At 48.7% G+C, this 26048-nt stretch overlaps 1 protein-coding gene across 1 annotated transcript; it reads right to left on the minus strand.

Moving 5' to 3' along the window:
* Nucleotides 1-1042: 1042 nt before the first annotated feature.
* Nucleotides 1043-15362, minus strand: LOC144146430 (CRISP/Allergen/PR-1-like). Its single transcript, XM_077678384.1, has 4 exons — nucleotides 15238-15362; nucleotides 12286-12505; nucleotides 1128-1434; nucleotides 1043-1050 (listed from the first exon to the last, which is right to left on the minus strand). The coding sequence occupies exons 1-4, from the start codon at nucleotides 15360-15362 to the stop codon at nucleotides 1043-1045; spliced, it is 660 nt and encodes a 219-aa protein (XP_077534510.1).
* Nucleotides 15363-26048: the final 10686 nt, after the last annotated feature.

Raw genomic sequence — 26048 nt, forward strand, 5'->3', positions numbered from 1 at the left:
AAGCGGAGGCACGTTCAGATCCACGGGGGCGTTGTACCGCCAATATAAACACATGACAACCACAACGCCCACCATGAACCCTACAAACAAGCTGGCGGTGTAGGGTAGCCACGTGGTAGGGTCCGACGCGAAATCGTCATCCGATTCGGAGACGGAGCTGTCGCTGCCCCCTCCACCACCGGTTGATGACCCCCCCACTCCCTCCCCTCCACCCCCTCCACCACCGACAGGGCCCGGTTCTCTGCTGGGATCAGAACCAGGCTCCGGGAATGGGCGCGGTTCAGGTCCGTGGTCCGGGAATGGATCAGGCAGGGGTCGAGTTGGCGGTCGAGGTCGGGGTAGGGGTGGTGGTGGTAAAGGTCGGGGACGAGGTGGTGGCTGAGGTGGCGGTGGTAAAGGCCAGGGGCGAGGTGGCGGCCCAGGAGGTGGTGGTAAGGGTCGGGGACGAGGTGGTGGCTGAGGTGGCGGTGGTAAAGGCCGGGGGCGAGGTGGCGGCCCAGGAGGTGGTGGTAAGGTCCAGGGACGAGGTGGTGGCTGAGGTGGCGTCCATGGGCGAGGTGGTGGCTGGGGTCGCGGTGGTGGAGTCCAGGGACGAGGTGGCGGCCGGGGAGGTGGTGGTAAAGTCCAGGGACGAGGTGGTGGCTGAGGTGGCGTCCATGGACGAGGTGGTGGCTGAGGTCGCGGTGGTGGAGTCCAGGGACGAGGTGGCGGCCGGGGAGGTGGTGGTAAAGTCCAGGGACGAGGTGGTGGTTGAGGTGGCGTCCATGGACGAGGTGGTGGCTGGGGTCGCGGTGGTAGAGTCCAGGGACGAGGTTGCGGCCGGGGAGGTGGTGGTAAGGTCCAGGGACGAGGTGGTGGCTGGGGTGGCGTCCATGGACGAGGTGGTGGCTGAGGTGGCGGTGGTAGAGTCCAGGGACGAGGTGGTGGCTGAGGCGGTGGTGGTAAAGTCCGGGGACGAGGTGATGGCTGCACAGGTCCCCCTCCACCGCACAGCCCGGTAACCTGGTTGCACACAGTGGGGGCAGGGCAGGCGCTGCACGTATCACCCTCCTGGTAGACAGGTCGCCTCAAAACGTTGCCCGAGGGAGCGTAGTCGCAGGTGTACAGCAAAACGTCGGTAAACCTACTGCCGCGCACGTAGTAGTGCAGGAAGCCGCATCCCAGGTAGCGGGTCTTCGCCCAGATCACCTGCGTGAAGTGGCCGCTTCCCGGCGGAGGGTTGAACGCGGCGATGCGGTACGCCGGGTAGAGCACCGACTCGTTCGTCCACCCTTCGACGGCGACAGTCCAGTTTGCCGGGAATGGGCGGCCATACCCGTACTCATCAGCCAAGTTCTGACCTACTTGAGGAAACTTCGCCGTTGCCCGGTTTTCTATTTGATCGTGTTGCAGATCTCCGACGCCTTGACTGTCCGTGCAGAGTTCCGCATGCGCCTGTAGGAACACATGGCCACGCTTAGTAATGTAAGGTGCCGAACAATAAGGCTCAGGAAAGCGCCAATAGTGCCAAAGAACATATCTGCTTCAGGCCGTTCCGGGAGCCATCTTAAACGAGGCAGCTTCTCGCCGTACGGCGAAAAGCTCCCTCGTATTATGTTTGGCTTAAACATGATGCGTATCATGTATGGCTAAAATCATAGCGTGACTCATTGTTGTTACCCTCATCATGACCATCCGCTGTTCTCTAACTGGAAGATGACTTTCTTCTCGCATTAGGTCCCAAATGTGAGTGCTATCATGATATTCGGCAATCCTAAAACAAGTAGTGAGGGTAGCGGACATGCCGCTGTTCCTGTAGGTATGGTGACAACAGCATCGCATTTTCATTTCCCTTCAGTCATGGATTACTATGCAGCACATTTTATAACCCGCTTTTGTCGGCCATTTAAGGACGCGGACGTGTCTTCTCAATTTAGAGTCATACTGCACCCCTTTATGAAGGACTACAATGTTACGTTGAGGAATGACGTGCGTACTTTCTCAGGAGAGCCATGTTTGCCGTATCGGGGACAGGTACCGCGTAGGCGCATGAATTGTTCGCACTCATTTAGTGGCAACACCCGCAGCTTTAATTACAGTGGCTAAAAATATCAACCACTGTGCATAAGCCACTGCGAAAATTTGAAGGGGCTCCTCTGGGGCGGGATAACCTAGGACATGAAGAATGATTACCTCGTTATTAAATTTTGCGTCTGCAGAGAATCAATGTTGCTATAAAGCTGGTATTTATTAAAGTACCCTTTCTCTCCGCGTAAATGCCTGATAATTGAGCAAGGTACTGCCGTATTCTTCCTGCCATTTCTGCCAGAATCTTCGTTTTCAGTTATAATGCGCAAAAATTGCGATTACTATCCTAGCTTGTACACGGTGCATGGAAAGTCGTCTTTGAGAGTCCCGATAATTCAGAATGCTCGATAAATGCCGTATAATTAAGTAAAAAAGTCTGTTAGCAAATACAGAGACAAGTTGAGTAAACCTTTATGCGTTGAGTTAGATTTTGCAGTAAATGTGTTGTCTAGTCGAGTTTGGGCCTCACAAGGTTTTTCGGCCACTACTAAATGGATTGGTCGCGTTTTTATATCCGCCTGATTTGCCACCTGTAACAGATAGGAAGTTCTGTTAATCACATAGTGCCTGCAAAGAACTGTTGCACTAAAGTTGAACTACACTCAGTGATGAGGGCCTTTTCAGTTTGTAATGTCAATATTGAAACCATCTAAACACGAAATGTCACCAGTGTAAACGCCTTTGTCCCCCAAGTTTTATTCACATATTTATGGCTGTCAAACGTCTCTGTAAATAAAAGAACCCCAATTCTTCCGGAGTCTGCCATTATACTACTGGAAGACAAGCACACAGGCCTTGGGCTGCAATATTAAACCTCGAACATCAGCCACAAAAAAACCTGCTGAAGTTATCCGTAGTTACGGAATTATAGGATTACAAATTAATTAATACGGAGGACTTCGCCCCTAGGCGGAAATAATGCTAATGAACTTTTCTAAAACAAAAAAATGAAAGTACTTGTCAAAATCCAGATGATCTTTCCTAAAACACAAGAATGAAAGTATTTGTCAGAATAGAAACGTTTGACGCTCCTTTCGTGTTCCCGTCGTACTTTTACAGAGAAATACGCCAACGCATGTTTTTTGTTTTGCTTTCAGTACACTCCGTATACAGTAGAAATCCGCTGTTACGTTCCTCACTGCTGAGTTTTCATGGCTGTTACGTTGTTTGTCATCGGTCCCGGCATAGCTCCCACAGGATATAATTTATTGCGAACCCCGCTGTAACATCGCAACTGTGGGCCCGTTCCTGTGTGATGCGGAGGAACCTGAGACCACGAAGCCGTTTGGGCACCGCTATTTTGGCTGTTGATGAGTCTTGGCCACGCTTTGTTACTAAAGTGGCTACAAAAAGGAGCGAGTGAGTAGGAGAGGCTGCCACTAGATGGTTATCCGCCGAAAGGGCTATCACCATCATCACTATGCTTACAACAGAAGTTTCACTACGGAACACCGCAAGTGCGGGATGTTAGCGTCGCCGCGCTGTTGTAATGGTGCCTGAAACGCTTTTAGATTAGGTCAGTTCGCAAAGAGCGCGGCCTTCCTGTACCGCGGCGCGGGCCGGTGGTGCCGCCGACCAGGCTGTGGCGCTGCGGTAGCGTCGAGGTTAAGATCCCTAAAATAACTAAGGTAGCGCCAACTGCTCCCTCCTTCTCCGTTGCCCTCCTCTTTTTTTCTTTCCCCAAAGCCGCGGCGCCGCGGTCCCTTTAACTCCAGGGCGGGGCCGCCATTTTTGTTGGCCTCAGAGCAGACGCCCTCGCAACGCTTCGGACCACTTGCTGCAGTTTTTCGTGCAGTTTGCTCTTGTTTTCGCTCCGCAATCGCTCTTTGGTAGCATTAATAGTATTTCTAGAGCCCCGTTTTACCAACACGCATTAAGTGAGACTGTTTTGTTGTATATTTTTGTCTAGAAGGGGATATTTGCGGGGTGGATGCCGCGGGCGCATACGGACAGCGCGGTGTTAGTTTACGTGTGCGGCATGCTCAGGATAGTTCGTGAACGCGAAAGGATCGAATGTGGACGTTTCAAACTGCTCAGTTACATAGTATTTCTAGAGCCCCATATTACCAACACGCCCTAAGTGAGGCTGTTTTGTTGTATATTTTTGTGTAGAAGGGGATATTTGCGGGATGGATGCCGCTGGCGCATACGGACAGCGCGGTGTTTGTTTACGCATGCGGCATGCTCAGGATAGTTCGTGAAAGCGAAAGGCTCGAACGTGGACGTTTCAAATTGCTCTGTCGGTGGAACGGGAAGGGTTTCAGTCCTTGAGCCCGTTTTAATAAAGTCATTCCGTTCTTGCATTCGCGTGATTAAGTTGTGGTCGTGCAAGCGCTGCACAGAGGGCTTGCGCATGGTTCGCGGTGACCTTGGTTGGCGGCAGTTCGAGCGCTGCGCTGGATTTTTGCGTTCGCGTTTTTTGCGTTGGTTGTAGATCATTAGGCAGCGCTCAGTATGCGCCCCGCATTAGCTACTGTCATTCATGTCACCTTTATTCCGTGCACTTTACGGTGCTTTGACGCTGTTGCAAAATATATGTCACCTTCACGTCGTTATAGGCTGCTGTCAGGGTCAAAGTTCTCGCGTCTCCTCGCTGACCTCGCCCATGACGGCTGTACTTTTGGCAGTGCGTCCGTGGCATAGCAATGTTCGTGCGATTCGCGTTCACAATTACTTCGAGTAAGGCCCTGTCGGGCATATCTGGAAAAGGTTGGCACAAAGAACGCGCAGGTAAAGAATGCGCTCAGCTTACAATTAGCTGTAGCGCCCAATTCTATAATAACTACCGTATTCCAAGGCCAGAAGCGCGGTAACAAGCGCAATTGTGAATCCTTCTCATGCTGTACAGCTAACGTTGATTCTTGTGTGGGCTTTCATAAATTCCAGCTTGCTACAGCCGAGCTGGCCGGGACTGCACTGACCTTATTCGAGCAGCCCAAGGCACAACAACTCGGCATCGTGAAGCTACATAAAGTGACGCCAACGCAACACTTGTTTGAAACGAGCAGCCGACTCTTCGGTTGTTATCGGTTGTTATACGCTGGCGGCTTCGATAAGAGCTCCATTCAATTCAGACGCGACTCCCTGCAACGCCTGCACCGTTGCACGGTGGGCTGTACCAAAGCGCTCGATTCGCCGCTGCAGGAATGGTGCCGTGCACCGCTTCGCTCAATTGCTTATGGTGCTGCAGCGGTGCCGCCGCGGTGCAGAGAACCGCTGCACCTGCTACGGAGGAGGTGCAGCGAGCGTTCGGGCGTTGCGGGTTGGCAGGCGGTTACCGGCAGTTGCGGCGACCGCGTGAAAATGTCCGTCGAGCTCTAAGATGCATGGGACAAACTTTGCGTCGCCGCTGATGCGTACGACGCAACCCAGATGGCCGTAAACATCCAGTTGTAGAGGACGACAGGCGAGGATGATTAGCAGACGACTATGCCTGCACCTCGCTCGATTGTAAACACGCAGGGGCGCTACTGACGGTGCAACCGTGATGCACGGCACCGCGGAACCACGCTGCTGCACTGCACCGGCACCACAGAACTTCCTCTGCAACGTTGCCGTGCACCCCTTCTGAATCGAATGGAGCTAAGGCCTGCTCCGAGGCAGCTGAGCCTAAAATGGCGAATTTAAATGGACAGTGGCGGCGAAGAGAAGAAAAAACAAACAACGCGGGGACGAGGTATTACGTCACTGGCCGTTGGCCAATGGCGCGCGGCGTTCGCCGGCGAAAAAGAAATGGCAAAAAACGAAGGAGGAAAGGAGCGCGGGCGAGGGCCAAAGGCGGCGAGATCTAAAGATGGCGCTACCTTAGTAATTTCAGGGACCTTAGTCGAGGTCAGTCTTGGCGCGTCTTCTGCTGCTCCTTCCCTGCTACTCTCGGTGCTTTCTACACCACCCATACCGTCACTTGCGCCAGTTTTGTCGCAGAAAGGCCCATCATTTTGGCAGGACGCAACACTCCCTTTGGGTAGTTTCTGCATGACTTTGGCGTCTTCGTTTCGACACGTGCTCAGGTATGTTAAGGGAAATACTGGGCACCACGCTCTCTATGAGGGTCGACCTGCCTCGTGGTATTCTTATTCTAACCGTTCACGATGTGTTCATAACAGTTGACGACGTCTGAAGGCTCACAATGAATGTCACAGCCGTTTGTTTGTGACTTAGCCTTGACGTTTTTCCTCGGAATCTTGCTTCCCACGCCTTCAATCCTTCAGAATCCTACGGCGCCTAGAATAAATGCAGCGGCAGGGACTTTGCCACTGCCGAAGCAACCCCGAACGGCAGCCCGGCGGGCAGCACGTCAACAAACCACACTGACACTTCAGAGACCCACTAAAATATGTATGCACCGATGACAGCAGAGAGTTAATACGTTAATACAGACGTGATGGCAACAATTGAGCTCTAGATAGGGGGTGATTTAACGACGCCAGTTAGACGCCGGCCCTTTCTCGTGACTCCTCACTCTTACGTTTTCTCGGCTATTACGTTTTTGTAGCGTGTATTACGTTTTTGTATTAAGTTTTTGTGGCCGAGGTTGAGCACTTTCGCGTGTGCCGCGAAGGGCCGTTCTGCGCAAGCGCGAGGGGAATTGGATCGGATTGGCTTGGTTTAGTTTGGCTTGGATTGAATTTGGATTGGATTGCATTGGATTAGATTGGATTGGATTGGATTGATTGGATTGAAGTGGATCGTGTTGGATGGTGTTGCCTCATAGCCGCGGCAGACGCACTGGCGCCGGCGCGTGCCCAGGTGTGCCCCTGAATTACGCAGTAGCCAAGTCTGACGCTGCGCCGGAGCCGCTTGACAGTCGTTTCGCGTGGCTCGTGAAGAGCCGTGCTGAGTATGCGCGAGGAGCAGTGACTGGACTGGAATATACTGAATTGGACTGGACTGAATTGGACTAGACTAAATTGGAGTGGACTGGACTGTATTGGAGTGAATTGCTGTACCTTAGCTCACGCTAGGTATATCCTCGCATAGCAGAGCTACGCCACTACTAATTTTTTCCCTGGTCCGGTGAAAAACGTATTACCGGGGTTCCACTGCATACGGAATTCATACAGACCAAGCTTTGGAGTTTATGGCGGTCGTGCACAGGATAATACCGACGCCAAATTTTTTTAACGTAATCCCTTACTTCATTATCATGTGTTTAGCACAAAAATAGCTAGTTTTTATTCCCGATGTGTCACCGAAGGTAAAAACTTCGTATCCACATAATTCCCTATATACGGAACGTTTCAGGAGAGAAGTGGCACACTGGCGTTTTAGTAATTACAAAAAAAAAACTATCTAATGGTAGACGGTTACGGCAATAAATGTTTACGGCAACTTTACGAATTATGTAAATCACGAATGCGAATTACGCCAACTACAAATTACGGCAACTTCACGAATACACAAATTATGTTTACGGCACCTTCACGAAAAAACAATGTTTTCGACGCTATCCCCCATATTAGTGAACGTTTGCAACCTGTTTTCTTCCCCTTAAGGGAATTTTTTTTCTATTATTTTCTCATTGATGCTAATCAGGCCAAAATCACACAGCATTTGTTATAAAAACCGAATTCTTTGCTAGTTGCGGATTTAATATCTGAAAACTACGGGCACTAAACCTATAAAGCTCCGCACCGTATTCTAGGTTCTCTGTTACCGGCTATTGAGCCGGCTATTCAGCGTGACTATTCACTACATTGCTAAGGGTTTGCTTGTCAGCCATTCAGCATGACGCAAAAATACTGAAATAATTAGTGGAAGCAGCAAGGAAGTTGCGTTTCCGAAAGGCTTTTTATTTTGTCTGTGACTGAACCTGCAAAGAAAAAAGGCCGAGGACACCTAAGCCAGGGTTGTCAGACAGTAAACCAATGATTGTCCATTTGAGCGCCCGAGATATTTTGTAGTCAGAATCCTCGTGCCACAATCCCGTTCGAATCGCTTCAATCTGCAATGTATGCGTTGCGCTGCTGCTCGTCCCTGCCGCCGTGTAAGGGAAGAGCTGAAGACGATGGCAAACTTCGCTGCGTGTCCGTTCGCTCCATTCGGCCGTTCCGTCGACGGCCACCTCTCGCTACTGCCGAGTGTGTTTCACGCCATGGAGGGCTTCTTTAGAGCTGTGTACATGTCTTCTTCGATTACTAAGTCTTTTATTTTATCGCACTGAAACTCCCTACTCACGTCACTAGGCTATTCTTGGCCAGCAGCGGAATGCACTATCTTTTCAGCCCTGGCATGTAATACATTTCAAGTCATGCCAAAATTACTGCCGATTTATGATAACCACCATTCAGGATACATGTAGCATTGCTGCCAACTGTGCTCAGTGGTTGTAAAAAAAGTTGAACGCGGCAACGCGGCAAATGATTAGGTTGATGTCAAAGACGTGGTGTGTTCAGGAATTTACCGTTATACGTGTACTGGCAAAGCCCCAGACAAAATAACTGCCCACTTTATTACTATTGAAAGGAATATTTAAACCCGTTCTCCCCCTTCATTTGCTGCTGAATATAGGCTGAGAGTGACTGGCAACAAACGTGGAGAAATGGGGTGGGCAACTGGACAACTTCAAGGGAGGGGCTTGAATTAGAGGATCATGCCTTTCGTTTGTTTGGTGGAAACCTACGATGACTCATACGCGATCTAAGCGCAAGCACCTACAACGCCAGATGTTTCGTGTCCCCTAGCTCCCGTCTATTATTTAATAAAAGGGAGAGGGGGAACGATAGGGAAAGTATCAAGGTCCACAAATATTCACTTGAACACGGTATGTTGTGTGAGACACAGCTTATTTTATCGCATTTCTTTTTTCTAGCAGCAGAGAACTTTTTGAGCACAACTTTGTTTTCACAGCAAAGCTGCCTATGTCTAGGATCTACCAGATAGCCTCCAACGACACACGTAGCGTAGACCAATAATTTTCAGCGAGTACACAAAATTCATCAAAACGTGCCAAAAAAAAACGTCCTAGCGCTTCCATAATTAGATATGAAACGGCTTTCTTTCTCCCTGAGAAAACGCTTTCCCTGCACAGCCACCAATTTTAGAGGTGAAGCCTACCTTAGAGGGGCCATGCAGACAAACTGGAAGTTTTCTTTATTTGAAAGATTTTGTGTTTTATAGTGTCCCCTGCTCTTGTACGAAAGCAAACGATGCTTTATTCAATGAGAAATTAATCAATGATAATCAATTTGAGTTAATATTTTGATTATCTGGTCAAATTGTGTTTTCATGACGTCTGCAACGACATTACAACCGCTCTGCATCCGATTGTGGAGCCTTGTTAATCATGAGTCAATCTAGAAGGCGACCCCGCCCCTCGAAGGGCAGTTTTCTACATTTACTTTGTTTTTGACCGTAATTGTACGTGGGTAGTTTTTGGTAAGGTAGAAAATAATTGTTTCGTGAAACACGATGTTCGCTCGACAAACATGGTCACGTAAGACACCGTTTCCGCGCCAATCAGCCAGTGTGCTCTGAGACCACCCCAAAGCACCGCAGTGCTGTGCAGCTAAAACAAGCACACTGCGCGCAATACCAACAGCAGTACGCATCGGTACTCCTGTTTGTAAGTGTACTTTCGTGACTTGTACTGTTTACCCCACCATTCTTGCTGCAATGAAAAGAATGGGCCCTAAATTTGAGTGCGAATAGCTCGTTTGGCGAGCTTACAAGTCCTGCCTAATTTCCGTTTGCTTTTGCAGGCCTCAGAAAATCGCAGAGCTGCAAATCTGGCATCACGGGCTATGTTGCGGAAAATGGGCTAGTGGTTGAGTAAAGCACGTTGTTGGGCTAGTTGGTGTTCCATGATAACAATAAAACTGCGCAAAAGGACGGGACGGAAGATGCGCCTGGTTTGTTGTCCTCTTCTTCCGTCCCGTCCTTTTGCGCAGTTTTATTGTTATCATGGGCTAGTGGGTTGTGTGGCCATTCCCACTTTTCCTAATTATATAGCTTATTTCCACAAATTCTGCATTAATATGGTGGTGTCAGTGTGATTATAACGAGAAAACCCTTCGAAGGAACTAAGGTTGTGTTTTGTCTCCATGGCCCCTTTAAAATGATCGTTGTGAGCTTGGTCTTTGAAAGCTGGCTTTCCCACGTTGCGTGTTTCACACGGGATCACGACCATCCTTGGAGGGAGTATGGTAACAACTCCTGTTACCCACAGGCGCCTCTTTGCCGAATCGCGTTCAGTCCTCACCACGCGCGGCGTCTCTCTCCCCATAACATTGCTCAATGCCACACCACCTTCTTTAGCCAGCGCTATGGTGCACTAAAGCCTGCGCTGTGATTGGCGCAGCCTCTCTATAATAAAACTTCATTTATTGTAGCTAAGCTACACTGGCCGAGGTTGAGCAGTTTCGCGTGGACCCTTGAGGGCCGTGCTGCGCAAGCGCGAGGAGCATTGAATTGGATTGAATTGAATTTGTATTGTATTGTATTGGATCGGATTAAATGGCATTTTATCGGATTGGATTGGAAATCCAATCCAATTGGAGTACGGGTGTGTAGAGAATTGGGTCTGCACATTCGCAGGCCTGCGCATTCCAGAGGAGTGACATCAGAGCCACGGCAGACGAACTGGCGCTGGCGCGTGCCCAACTGCGCGCCTCCGTTGCGCAGTAGCCAAGTCTGACGCTGCGCCGGAGCCGCTTGATAGTCGTTTCGCGTGGCTCCTGGAGAGCCGTGCTGCGCATCCGCACGGAGCAGTGACTGGACTGGACTGGACCGGACCCGACCGGACCGGAACGGACCGGACTTGACTTGACTTGACTGGACTGGATTGGATCTTATTTGATTGGATTGGACTGGACTGGACTGGATTGGACTGGATTGGACTGGATTGGACTGGATTGGACTGGATTGAATTGGAGTGGATTGTATTGGACTGGTCTGGACTGGACTGGATTGAATTGGAATGGATTTGATTGCTGAACCTTAGCCCACGCTACGTATATCATGGCATAGCCGAGCTAAGCCACTGCTAATTTTTTTATCCACCAATCATGCTTGCTCTCACTCTAACGTAGAGGTCGGGGCACTGTCCATAGCGAATCCACATAGCGAATCACAAAGCAGGTTCACACGAACATAGCATATTCAATAAGTGTCCGTTTCGCTGAATATACTCTTCACAAGGTGGGCGGGCTCTGATTGTAGTGAAAATTTGATAAGCTTCTTTTTACCAGGATGTTTTTGCTTTTGCCTATCAATCCACAAGTGACATTCAACTGAAACCTCGGTCTCAAGTAAGTGCTGTAGTTATCTTTTAGAGCTGTCGGTACATGAACTTCAAGAGAGTTCTTGCAATGAAAAGCGACCCAGGTAATGGCGCTAAACCAAGTAGTAGGTACGTTGTACGAAGTTTGTTCTCTTCTATCGTGCTGTCTGTTTTTGTACAGCTTTGATTGTTGCGATTCAGAGTACTTAGAAATTGGCTTGCGAACATTCCTAGCGATGAATATACATGCGACACACTTTTTTATGGAAAAGGTAAGCTCCTGTTAGATGAAATTCGAATCTTTTTCAAAAAATCTGCTCAATAATGATCCACAATTACTTGGAAGAGAATGGCCGAGTACTCGGACAAACACGTCTATAGACACGTCGATATACACAGCCGCCGCTGCGGCGATGTGTGCGTCTATAGACGCACACATCGACGTAGCGCTGCCTGTCGCATGACTTCGCTGGCCTCACACGGCCCCTCGCCCTGTCCTTCGTGTCCGCGTGCAGGCTCAGGAAGACGCCGACGCTTGCGGAACGTTTCACTTCACGTTGATGTACTTAAGCCTAAACAATACATGCTGTAATAAACCCTCAAAAATGGGTGTGAAAATTTATCAATACTACAACGTTGGGACCACAATGACGCTTCAACGTTACGGGCTACAACAAGCCCGTTAGGTTTAATGGCATTGGCATAGTAGTCGAGGACCCTTCGACAGCAAAAAGTTACTCAAAACGAGCCTGCGAAACCCTCCGAGTTCCCGGGTGCGCTTCCTCCCTACAAAGCTGTCCCCAAGCCTATGGGCTTCCTCTAGCGACTCGAAATCACAGCGTCTGCAGTCGCGTTATTACGGTGATGGTTGGACGGTAACAACATACGCCTTTCGGAGGCAGGTGAGTTCCACCCCGAGCAATGCCACACTAACTGGATACGTCAGACACCGGAGAACTTGAGCGGTCGACATGCCTCAGCGTTCTGCGTATACGCACCTGCGCCACCTCGGCCAGCTCGTCGTCCCAGACCAGCTCCTGCATGTCGGCGGCTGGCCGGAATCCACGGAGCTGTCCCAGGGCCACCTTGCTGCGGAAGTCGTTGTGCATCTTCAGAACGAAGGCTGCCGCCCCCGGTTCCAAGCCCCTCTTCTTGTGGATGCAGGCGGGGTTGGGCCTCTTACAGAGAGTGTGTTCCCGGTTCGTCCGGCAGTCGGGCCTTTGCGAAGCCACGGCCCAGGTCGGGGCCACTAACAGGAGCCAGAAGGTGAGGACCACCATGTCTTCTGCAATGCTGCGTCCACTTCTGAAGCCCGCTTTCTTTCTTCAGCGCGGTTGGCGCTCGAGCACCGGAGACACGCGGGCTGCTGTGGAAGAAGTGACGGTCATGATGATGACGACGAAGGTCATATTGGAGGTGGTAATGGCCCGGATGAAAATGGCGCATTACAAATAAATGGGACTGACCAAGAATATTGTGGTTAAATAAACTAGGAAACGCATTTGAGCAAAACCAGCACAGGAGAACGCAAACGAATGTGCTGTCTGAATGGTAATATGTATGTTGGTAGCGGCAATAAAGGTAATGGCAATGACAATTAGGAGGCGGCTATGGTGACAATTGTAAGTATGTAGAAGACAGCTACAGTGCCGATAAAGATTGGAAGTATCAAAATATCACCCATAGACCGTAAGAGATCCATGTAAGCAGCGGAAATTGTAAGGCCTATGCAAAAGGAACCGAAGTTAACACAAGGGCAGGGCAAATTGAGGGCGAGATGACTAGGAGAGAGGGAGAGAATATTTTTATTTATTGAGCAGAGGCTGATGATCATTAGCCGACGCGAGAGGTGTCGCGAACGACAGAGATCCCGACTTTCTGCATGGTAAAAGCGCTGGTAGAGTTCGTCGTGCAGCTAGGGCCACCATAATTGCAGAAAACTTTTATTTACGGAAAAAAATGATTCCACATGAACTAGAGCAGGTTTTATCTAAAAAGGTCTTCTTCAATATGTAGTAGTAGTATCAGAAGGAATGAAGCTTTGTCTTGAGCAGAAGGGTGAAGCCGTAAGGGGGAAACAGCAGAGGGTGAAGCCATAAACTCGCGCGGGAGACGTCCTCAGTTCAGGGCATCCTGGGTAAGTGCAGCCAGCCGCGCCCGGGAGTCAGCTGAAGGTGGTCCACCAGGCGAGAGCTGGTCAGTTGGACGTCTCACTGCTCTTGTGGAGAGGTTGCGAGTGGAGCAAAACTTTGGATGAGAGAGACCTACCATATGGTATGGGGTGCACGGAGATCGGCAGAGTTTGCATATCGACGAGTACTGAGAGGTATAAATCGCATGAAGTTGAGTTCCGTAGGGAGGGAGGGATATTCGTCTCAATTTTTCAAAACACTGTTTTTGATACTTGCCTAGCTAGAGTTGAGGGGAGGGGCAAGGTTTGATGTGGCGATACGCAACGCAGAAAATAACATGCACCGTTATGCAAAAAGATATACGGAGGGAGGCCCATATGCCTGTAACGTCAGTTATGTGTTGCACTTGAGCAACCGCAGAGTTGTAAGTATACAACACTGCACTGGCAACCGTCGAAGCCACTATCATCATAGGTAACTCAATCACCGGACCCAGCCCCCTACAATCCTAGGAAGCGGTGATAGCACTTCGCCTGAGCCAATGCCATGCCAAAAAAAATGCCGCATACAGTCAGCAGATGTCGGAACTTTGAAACAACCTATTGCGCGTAACACTTCCAAGAATCAGAAACAACCGACGAGCCCTGACACGAGTTCATGGGCACTAGCTCGCAGCGGCACCACCTGGCAGTGATATCGTCAACCTCTTGAATAGAGAGTTGGGTGAACCCGCCGAACCAGCGCTGACAAAGCCTAGCCTCAGCGCATGTATCCTCTATTCACGCACCACCAGGACACGCAGTGCAATAGGCTCTCGAACAAAACATATCGTTCCCCATAACCATACAGGTTAATCACTTCCCAGACGCCAAAAGAAGGCCTCTTTTTCATATACGGGTTTTTCTCTGCCTTTCCGCTTCTCTGGAGAACCCGAGACCATCAAACAGGTAGTGGGTGTCCGCGAAAAATTAACCGTACGACCCTCAGAGCCTCCTCATTTCAACAAATTTGGGAGAGAGCCTTGAGCAGCTATGGCCTCTAAGGTCGGCTTCAAGGCATTTTGAAACGCGGATGCCTTTCTGAATCGTTTTCGCGGGTTCTATCTCTTTGCTTCTCTCTGTTTGGAGAGAAAACAAGGAAGTATTCTTTGCTAACAAACAAACAATTATCGCAATCCCTAGGAGAATTTTACATATCTATTTCCTCGAAATAGGCGGGAGACCAAATTCATTCCTCTGCGGATCCGATGTAACCGTATTTTCGCTCACATGCCTGCACGTTAGGCCGTTGATCTCAATCAAGTAAATACGCGTAGACATGCCGGCATTTCTCGGCTCTTCGTGCAGAGTCGGCCTTTTGTAAAAAATAGTGCACTATGAAGAGAGCATATCCAACAAGACGTCTCACAGACGTGCTTCAGAGTGACAAATGCAAAACAAAAAACCGCGAAAGATTGGTAATCCTTGCATATAATGAAAGGAAAGAACGTCATGTTGCCAAAATGTCGCCATCAAATTTACACAATATAGTTTAACTCCAAAAAGTCGCAGAAATTCCTCAAACCGCTAGAAATACGCGCTCTTCACTCCTCTTCCCCGCCGGTACGCTTCGCCTTGGACAAACCGTAGGCGCTAGAAATACACCAAAGACACAGTAACCAACGTGATTTCGGCTGCCCTGTCGATGGAAGAACTGGTCCTGGAGGTGATGCATCACTACGGGGGCCGTCGCTCTGAAATACGCCAACCACTGAAGAAGTGTTGTAGGCGGTGTGTCTGCGAGGACGCGGAGCCGTCCCGGTAGGTAGGCCTACCTTACCCGTATATGCAAGCGTACACCGCGACCAGCTTCATGCCCCTCGCGATGTTGGTGGCCTTGCTGTGGGTGTTGTTGGAACCGACGGTGCATGTCCGCATCCTGGAGAGCTGCACGAAGATGATCATTGTATCTTGGGGCACGTCCTAGGCCTCCACCGTGTTTGTCGGATATTATATGGCCTCCTCGAACCAGTCGCGTATAACGAACTGCCAGATGACCCCTACTTTGGTTGGGACGGTTAACCTGCGGCACCGTGAAGTCATTGAGAATAGAATGGGTGCTCCGCTATTTCCTCGGACTGTTTTTGAGTCGGCTTCATCAAGTCTTCGTCGACGCAGAAGCGACCCGTATACTCGGCCGTGTCAGCGATGTCATCCCTTATTATTGCAGGAAGGACTGCCATTGGCCCGAAATAAGAGAAGTATCCCTGCGTAACCATTGGCCGGTAGCGGTTGAACGGCAACAGGATGCTGTCTTTGACCGACAAGGCCGTGTTTTTGTAGGAGGCACACCAAGTGAGCATGAGGCAGCTGAAGGGCGTCCGGGGAGTATTGTAAAAAGGGGGGAAAATACGTCGTTTCAAGGGACACGGCCCGGCCCCGAACACAGCAAAGTCCGCGGATGCACAGCTAGAAACTGCCCTCTCGCACAACACAGAGGTCGTGTGGAGATGAGACTATTCAGATTTGGCTCGGAGAAAAGTGCAAAATAATGGACACAGAATGCGAATATAATGCTCGCCAATAACCCTTTTCCATTGGTGTCTCCGGCTTGATGATAATAGGAATAATGCCGGAATGGTGATTATAACTCAATGGATGACACAAACCTAACAGTACTGATTCTTGAAAATGGACTACGGGAAGTTCCTGTGGAACGTTTTAACCTCTCTAACTAAAGCAGAAATCCTGTTATACCTTTTTAATACCAAATATAGAACATAAAATACATCTTGCAAGAAAAGTAGATGGAAATGGTCATGGTTGAAGGGTTATTTCTTAAAACAACCATAGTCTTTAAGGCCAAACCATAGTTTTGGCCTTAAAGCGGTACTCATGATATTTATAGAGTTCTCTTTTAGCAAGGTTAGGTGAATAGTATCAACATTAAACACGGTCATAAAACTCATGATGTAACAGCTCATAGACGACGGCAGGAGAAGGGAAAACACGACAAACGCTGATTTTAAATAGCATTTTTATTAGTGGGCGAGAGCATATCAATGTAGCTTGCACATTGTACAATAAAACATTAACATCTACAAATAAAAATACTTTAAAGATCCGCAACGTGCCAGCCATACGACTCAGTTTCCATTTGCAAATGCCACTTCAATTTCAATAAACGCGACGCCAACAAATGTCACGCACGAGTGATCATTCTTTCCCGCGCGAAATTTCGCTGTGAAAAGAATGTGCAGCTGCCACATTCTTTGGCTCACCCGAATCCAATCCTTTCCGCCTAATTTTCTGCTTTCATCTCTCCATAGAGATAACTTCATGCCCAGTGAGTTACCCTGATGGTCTAGCTGTGATCCCTTCTTGCATTCTTCATTTTTTAACAGCGTAGCTGTTTAGCAAATAGTAATTTTTCGCGTACGAAGTTAAAAAGGTCAAGGCATTGCGGAGCGTGCGCACGTGAGTACGAGCGATCGGCAGTTATTAGTACCAACAAAATACCAAGTTCTCGTATGTGCGTACCTTGCGACGGCCATCCACCCTCCCCGGTGCACGTTTGTGAAGCCAAGCATACCCACTTTGGAAGATTGTCCAAGATTGCGGTTACCGCCCGGCAGTTAATCGCTTCCCCAATCTCAAAAAAGTTTCACTTAACTGCACTAAAGAACCCAACAAAATGCCGAGCGCTCACGTATGCGTCCTTCACGGTGACCGCCCAGCGTCCCCGGCGCACGTTTGTCAAGCTAAGCCTACCCAGTAAGGGAGATTGGGCAAGATTGCCGAAAAAATTACTCCAGCGTTCGCCGTAATCGCGGGAACACTTCCTTAGAACGAGAAATACACGTCATAGCGTAGGGCTGTACGAGGTGATGTCCAATGATTATCACTTTAAAAAATGGAGGAAGCTCACACTTATAGAAACAATGATGGAGTAAAGTTCGTTGCGGCTGCGAAGAAGAGGCAAATCAGCTGCAATCGTGGACTTAAACCGTCGGGATGGTCGTGAAGGCTGCGTTCAGCGTCGCTACCTTGAATTTTTCGTGTTAGTGGGAGCTTCCTTCATTATTTAGGAATACAACGATGACTCACGGTATCGCATCTTTTGTTGTTTTTGTGTATAGTATAAGAGTGACGCGATTGGATACAGAAAAGATTTATAGAAGCAAATTTGGCGCAGTTGATGTGCGCCTTGTGGGTCTGGAAACATAAATATAAGAGCTTGCTGTACGTCTCATTCGCACGCAGAAATACCATGATTTTTCTCGTTTGTGGAATACGCCAGGAAAATAAAATGCCAGTCATTCGAACAAACCACGTATTTTTCTAACAAATATATTGTGGCGTAAAAAACACCTGTCATCGGGCATGTCTTGGAGAACGCGAGGCCTTGCATTTGCCATAATAACAGTCAGGGGAACAAAATAATGTCGATGCGTGATGTGCCTAGAGGCGTATTCAGGCTTGCACGAAAGATAAACATAAAGTAAAAGACGCAGAACAAAAAAATCCCGCCATCTCCACGAAGTGAATGATGATGAGAGGGGCGAAGCTAAAATGCTTATCGGTAAAACCGTGAAACATTCGCCCACACATATAAAGACTCGACACGTAAAGGTTTCCACCGCTCCGTTGACAAGCTCATCGACGACATCGATGTTTGTTGTGATTATGTACGGCTTGTTTGGGACTATGAGAATCTCCATGGGTAAGTTGGCGAATTCGGTGTGTGACATTTCAGCCACCTTGGCCGTCGCCTTCTGCAGAGCGTCTTGTATCGCGTACCACCGGTACGTGTCTTCAGCTCGCAGGCGACGAACGACAACCTCTTCTTCTTCCTCTCCTCCTTTTTGGGTAGCAACGAACGCGCTGAACGTTATGAACTCTTCGGCCAATCTTTGGATGGCCAATCCCTAGGGGGATCCTGCCACAATCATCATCAATGTGCCGTGTACAATGTGCCGTGTACGGCCGGGACAGGGCCCGAGCAAGAGAAGCTTCGCCCGTAAAAGACGTTATGACCCTTTGATTTGTTTTTTCTACAGCTATCATTTTCTTTCTTTCCTGCATCGTTGTGGTGTGGTATAATATCCAAATAACAAAGACAGGAGGGAAAGACACTAACTGAACGTATATCTCTGTGGTACACAGCCGGGGAAGATAAATGAGAAATATGGCACGAGATTGGCATGTTTTCGGCTGTGGCTTGATAGAGCACTGGGCTGCTGTGCAGACCCGGGGTCAAGTTCCATCGAACCACACATCCTTTTCTTATACATTCTTTGCAGTGGCGGCGATTCTTTTAACGGACAACTACAACAACATCAACAATGGCGGCTTATGGCGGAATGGGAAACTGGAGCTTTTGCCCTAAAACGAAACAGAGGGCATTTATGAAGTTCTCTTTTAGCAAGTTTGGGTGAATACTGTGAACATTAAACGTGGCCATAAAACGTATGATTTAACAGCGCAAACACGACGGCATGAGCACAAAAACACGACAAACGCTGATTTTAAACAGCGTTTTATTAATGGACGAACGCATATCAAAGGTAGCTTCAAATTGTACAATTAAACATTAACATAAACAAATAAAAATGCTTTAGAGATCCGCAGCATAACAACTATACGGCTCAGATCCCATTTGCAAATGCCACTTCATTTTCAAGAAACGCGACGCGCACGAATGTCACGCACGAATGAGTAATCTTGCCCGCGCTAAATTTGGCTGTGAAGAAAAGAACAGCGCATTTTTCTAGAGACAAACTCAGTCCTTGATTGTGTAACTACCGAGACGTTATTTGTGCGGCTCGCTGTATACGCGCCCGCAACTGTAACCGAGTTACAGAAGACGCCCAGATGCATATACTCAGCGTACATGAGGACTCTGGCAGTTTCAAGCATTTCATCTGTGACACGAATGAGAGCAATGGTAAACAGAAGAGGGCTCAATACTCCACTCTGAAGAACACCAGGACTTACCTGGAGAGGTACTGGCGAGCACGAGGTGAAGCTCGGCGGGCGCACGTGGCTGAGTGCCCATCGCAGCAAGTCAAAGTCTAGGGTTCTGGTCGCATGGCCAGCGAAGACAGCAGATACGAAGCTCCAGCGATCGGATGAAACGTTACACGTCGTTACTACTCTTCGGCGACATAAAATATCTTTGCATCCATAGTAATTGGGTAGACCATGGATGCTTTTGGTAATAGCTTTTGAACAGAAGGAGCTTGATTGGATTTGTCTCAAGGCAGCCGATTGCTGCTGCAAGAAAAAAAAAACGAATGTTATGGTGAACGAAGCGACGCTTCGGAATTCTAGAACTTGGCCGAAAATTTTGAGGCGGAGCGAAAACTGGAAATCTGCGTTCCGCTTTCGGACGTTAGCTGAAGGCACCAAAAATTTTTCGGCATCATTTCTTTTTTTTTTTTGTTGCATTTTGGCGATGCGCGCTAACCCGTTGGGCAAAGGGCGACGTCGACGCGCAGAATTACCGCGAGTACGCTACATGGGGTGCGGTTCGTCGACCAGGTTTCTTCCAAGGGCTGTCGTGTAGATATATCAAGGTGTACCGTAGTGCCGCTGTAATTGGTACCAAAACTTACGGTGCGGAAATCACACGGTTCCACCGAACTGCTGTCTACCAAACGTTGCATTTTTAAGGGGCGATAAAAAAGCACAAGATATAAATAAAGTAAAAAGTAGCATTGATCACGCTCGCTTTGCAGTGAAAAAATGATTTAGACTGTAAAATCCAGAGGAAACAAAATGACTGCAAGAGAAAGGTTGGTGGAATTTTTATTTTGCTCCCGCAAATTTTTTGCTGCCCAAAATTAAAAGTAAGGCCACACTATGCGAAAACTCAAGCTATTTCTGTTATGTAAAAACTTCACTGAAGAGGTCGTGCGCAGATTGCACTTGAAGAAATAGTCTGCGAGAAATAAGTGCTCTGGTCTTGCACCGTGCTCATTTGTCGCCGGGAATTTTTTTACTTTTCGCTGTTTTGGCGCTGCACTTTTCTGTTGCGTCCTCTTTTGACGACATGCTGTATCGTCGGTGCTCTTTTACCGCGTGCTCTTTTGTTGCGGTGCCCTCTGGTGGCGTGAGCCACCAACAAAGACTATATTGTTTAAATTTAGGCAGTATTTCAGGTTTCATCTATCGCGGTGCCATATATGCATCGGTTCCTAGAGGCCCTTACGAATGTAACGGTGGACACAAAAGGTTTTCATAGCGAACGAATTCAGGATGCAAAAGAGCTGTCTGATTTGTAGCCGCCTTTCCGCGCTCCGAGGCCACGGCTGAGCAAGGGGGAATTTGCAGCATGGACTTATACTTGGAAAAGAAGTAATTACCGTAAGAACAAACACCTGAGGGTGAGGAAGCAGCACAGGAGAATGGAGACCAGGCAGATCACCCTCTCGCTACTTTCAGCGACATAACGCAACACTACAGGCTATCCCACAGCGCGTACCCGCAAAGAACAGACCCTCTCTCAAAATAACAAGAAATCACCCTCCATCAACTCCTAACAAACACATTCCCAGACCCCACAAGACAACACACCACACACCCCCCCGCCCTCGCCCTCTATAACCCCCTGTGCAAACACAGCGACCAATGCGCTACTCTCTACTGTAAAATCTGGTGAATTCGGAAATCAAGGGAGTGACAAAGATGTACGAATTATCCCAATGTCGAATTATCGAATGAATAAAGAAAACGCATAATTTCAAATAGTTGATTCGATACGTTTACTTTGACAAGAAGTCTGTCATGCTTGTTTGCTTTTTTGTGGACAGCTGAGCGGAGAGGACTAGTTTGCGGGCATGCGATAATCCCTCAATCGCAAGCGTGCCCTGGATCGTAGCTAAATTCCTCCAGAAGGACGAGAGCATCCACGCCAACTTCCTTGGCGAAGATAGGAAACCATCTGGCGCCATCTCTCGACGACCTAGCCCAAGTCATGGCGTAACTGTTTCTAGAGGACGCGTTGCCATGATTACACCAGCTTCCCCTATCGTACGTTTTTGAAAGAAAAGCGGTTTTCCTTGGCCTCCGCGATCAACTTTGACACCGCACCGTTGCGGTCGGTGGATGGCAAGCGATGGCGACGGATGGCCCTCGGCGGCGGCCAAACTGGTTGCTGTCACTTCCGCTGGTCGCTATCGCTCCGGTCGTTCAGAGGGTAGCGATACGTGCTCCGAGAACTCTTTTCAGGTGTTCCGTCCTTGACTTGCCTGCAGTCGGCATTAACCCGTGCACGTGCACTATTGCGTGGAATTAGCGAATGTTTGCTGCCATAGGGCTATGTATATTTTTGAAGGGAGGGGGATCCTCTGAGAAGTTATGCGTCTCTTCATGCTATAGACCCTCAGTGCGATTTCCGGCATCCACGGGGTCTGCCAAAGCACACTGAAGACGTGCTACACCGGCTGCGACTTAACGTTGCATACACCCGAAGCTTCTTGTTTAAGCTGGGCTGGGTGGAGTCGCCATTGTGTACAGTGTGCTCTATACTAACGACATCAGTCACATTTTAATCCACTGCCCGCGATATGCCAGTCAGCGGGCAACAGCATCGAAGGTACTTGTGCGACTACGACGCGGAGGTCCTCTAGAACTCTCACACTTCCTTGGACCCTGGTGAAATCGTGATGAGGCAGTGCTGGGTACAAAAACTCTGCTTACTTTTATTGCGGAAACAGGGCTTGAAGAGGTTCTGTGAACCCTCTGAGCATATACATTTTTTATATGTGTGCATTTCCTTTCTTCCTACCCTTTCTTTTTTTTCCTTTTCTTTTTCTCTCTTTTTCGCTGTCACCTCACGGTATTCACCCCATCTGGAGTGGCAAGCCCTACCGTTAGTGGGGCTGACCTCTTCAGCTTTCATTAAAGACGTTCTCTCTCTCTCTCTCTCTCTCTCTCTCTCTCTTTCTCACTGAAGGGAGGCTGGGGGAATGATGAATTATAAGAATTTCCGAAGTCACGGGGCCCGAATTGTATCACATTGTCTGCCTACGAGTGCCAAAAACACTCAAGCTTGAATCATATACCCAGTCCTGCGCACGAGCACTGGAAGCGTGAAATTGGGACCTTTGAACCGAATAGGTAGCTATGGTCGACCAATAGGGCGAAGACGGGGGTAGAACCAACAGAGTCCTGGGCTGAGGACTGCGTCCACCTTACAGCTGTTCAGAATAAAGTTTGTCCTCCTCCTCCCCTCGGGGTCAAATACAAACTTTCAAGCTCCTGTGCGATGCTGGTCGTCGGTTACCACGTGCAGGCATCCATGCTCGTTGTTCGAGCGGAGTAACTAATAGATTAAGGGTGGCAGCATGGCATTATTATGACTAAAGTGCAATGAAAAAGGCAACCCGCAGTGACTGCTGGATGCAGTATTTCTTGCGCTGCACCACTAGTAGTTTGGGGAATTTTTTCTCCTGTGCCACAGTCTATGTCGAAGACTGGCCTTAAAACAAGAAGACGTCTACTTCGCGGAATAATCGTATGCTCGAAGAAGCCCGACTACTTCTGTTAGCCATTGTAGTTCATAAAATAGGGTGCAGTAGGGGTGGAAGCTATTAAGGGCCGAATCTTGGCCGAATCTTCCGTGCCTGTATTCGTCCAGTCACAGCAATCAATATTAGGGGCGCTGTCGGCGTCTCCTGTCGTCATCTTCAACATCTCATCTAGTCACTGTACTAATAAAACACTATGACAATCCTTTTCTAACGCCTCTTGTTGTAAAACGGGTTCAAAATAAATTAACATGATGTAAATATTTGAGGAACGCGCCCTGTACGCTTCAGCAATCGTCAATCTCAAACACAAGCTGTTTGTAGACGGGTAATATTTGTGTTACACTCAAGTACCCACCGGCTGTCAACGCTAGGCCTGATTGGGGCGGGTGGTCGGTCGAGGCATCAAAAGGTATCCCTACCTGGTGCCAGGTTCACGTTGATCATCGCGGACGAACCGCGGGCATTGCACTACGCTTGCTTTCACCCCTGCCACTATCGCAAAACTGGGGCAGGTGGGGCATGCAAATGGCTTAAATCCGGTTCGATGCAAAAGACGGCGCCACCGCATCAGCAAGCTCGGGATTGTTCCTGCCACCGGCGCCCAATCAGCGAACGCAGTGTGGCAAGAAAGAGACTTACAATCTTTGAATACACTGATACACTGCATGCTTCGCCCCTCCCGAGGTTTCACGTTAGTGGAGATTGTCCGGGATTTTTGGGGTGTCCAGGATGTGTCACAACCACCACCCCAGTAGAGTAGTATGGAGCGCTTCAGTGTCATAATGCGAAGGTCACGAGTTCTAGCCTCACTCGGGGCAATGCAATGTGCATTTTTTTTCTTTTCTTGCCTACTGCTTAAACTTTTCGGAAAGTGTATACAAGTACTTTATTTTCAAATCAGTCAAATCCACTTTAACAGAATTTGAGAACAAAAGCGAAATTTGTTATTGAACCTAATGCAACGCAAAACATATATGTTTTACATGTCAGCTGCGGTAACTTTACAGCTACAAGTAATCAAAAATTATGCGGCGGATTCGACCACCACTATAGAAAGTTGTGGTAGTTAGTATTAATGCATTATGAAAGAAAGAGCGAGAAAAAATGGCGACGCAGAAAAGAAAGAAAAAAAGAAAGAAGATAAATAGAAACAGAAGAAAGCGCGTTGTCCTGTGCATTGTCTATTCCGCGCCGCCGTCTTTTTCCGTGCATCCTTTCATAATGAATTGAGTGAGTTAAACATTTTATTAAACGGCAGGCCATGGGGCCCTGGGGGGAGCAAGGATGAGGGGAAAAGGGGAAGGTCACAACTCGCACAATGAACACCGTTGCGGCCTTGGGGTCCTAATCACAAAATGAACACATTAAAGTTAGTCAGTGGCACCAAAATACACCGTTCACACTTAAATGAACACTTCTAACTGTAGACAATGCGCTTCACGCTGAAAACAGTGCACGCTATAGACAGTTTACATTGTAGAGAGAACGGGGAAGTCGACCTGGCCGTTACACCAATTTGTAGAGTCCGTTTTCAAGGGCGTACTCGGTGATTGCTCCTAGTGTGGTGGGATCGTCACGGACCCGACTAACGTGTTCCTGTTCAGTTGCAGGGGTGGGAGCTAGAGTTAAAAGATGGTGGCGATTACTGTCGAATAATGGAAAAAGCCAAATTAAGTGGTACCGATTTGGTGTGCCTTCACGACTGCAGTGGAGGCATCGGCGCAATATGGATCCTGCTGTAGCTGTCCATTTATAAATAATGGGGGTGGTGCACGCTGCATTCGCATACACTTTATTGGCGAATGCTTCCCCCGGACGCGAGAAGCGCTTGAAAGGGGAAAGGATGCCAACAGGAGTGTCTGCCTGTAAGCGCTTGCAGCTTTTCTTTTTGAGGTGGCGAAGATGGAATTGCCAGTCTGCTTGGAGAGGGGGGACGGGCGTGGCGGGAACCGCGGGAGGTGATTGTAGCCTCTCCCTAACCGCTTCGTGTGCCATACGGTTGTCTTCTGTGCCTGTAGTGTGTCCTGGAATCCAAACAAGGCGAACTTTGAAGCCTTCAATTTGTAGGCCTCTTATCAAGGTAAGGATGTTGGTTGCGGTATTGTTCGGTGAAAACGGACAATTTAACTCTCGGGCAGCAACATAGGAATCCGTGATAATGCGAACTTTCATTGTGGATAGATGGTCAGAGTGGTTATAAATTTTCCGCGTGGCGCCCAGAATTCCTAGAAGTTATACCTCTTCTACGAGACCGTATGTGTTCGAAATGCGCCTGGATCCATTCAATTCCGGCAGACCCGCAGATGTTCAGGCAATTACCGCCGTCGTTCAATTTAGAGCCGCGTCATTGTAAATGTCAGCCTCGTCGCCTGCCTTGTCATTTGCGAGAGTGCGAACGTATTCTTCGCGTACTTTTCTTTTATCGCGGCGGATCGGGCGTCGATGTAGAATTCCGATGGATGGGCGTTCCCACGGAGGGAATGCTGTAGCCAAATCGGTGCTCTCAGAGTGACTATTTAGGTTGTCCCATTTCTGGAGTCTTTTTCCTTGTAGCGAATGGTCCAGATGATATTGGAAGCGTAGTTTTGTCTCTTCGATGAGGTTAGCGAGAGGCGGAAGGAGAACTGCATCGTGTAAAGTGCCTGTCCTTGTGAAGGCGGGGAGGCCACTGATCGCACGGAGAAGGTACCGATTCATTTGGTGGAGGGCGTTTACGTGTGAATGCCGCAATTCATAAACCGGGAAGCCGCAAGTGAAGCGCCCATGCGCCACAGCACGGGCGAGCATGGTGCAAGCTGTTTGGTGCGCCCCGCCATATTTATTCGATATCCGGGTAACTAGGTGTAAGGTGGAGCGCCAGGTTTTCCAAAGTGAGGCTATCCACCTTTGGACGGGGAATGGCCCGCACAGGATTTGAGCAATATTAGGGTGATAACATTATATTTGGCTTGTATTGAATAGAAACACTGAATTTGACGCGGTATTCTGTGAAAACGTTTTTGAAATTGACTTTCAAGAATTCTGCAATGTAGTTTTGTGGAAAAGCCATTAAACATACGCAACAGAACTTCTAAAACACTAGAGCCGTATACGAAGAGCGGGTGAGTCGTCTAGG

Source organism: Haemaphysalis longicornis, unplaced genomic scaffold, assembly GCF_048455015.1.
Source record: "Haemaphysalis longicornis isolate Haplotype H1 unplaced genomic scaffold, Haemaphysalis longicornis Haplotype H1 scaffold_7, whole genome shotgun sequence".
Lineage (NCBI taxonomy): Eukaryota > Metazoa > Arthropoda > Arachnida > Ixodida > Ixodidae > Haemaphysalis > Haemaphysalis longicornis.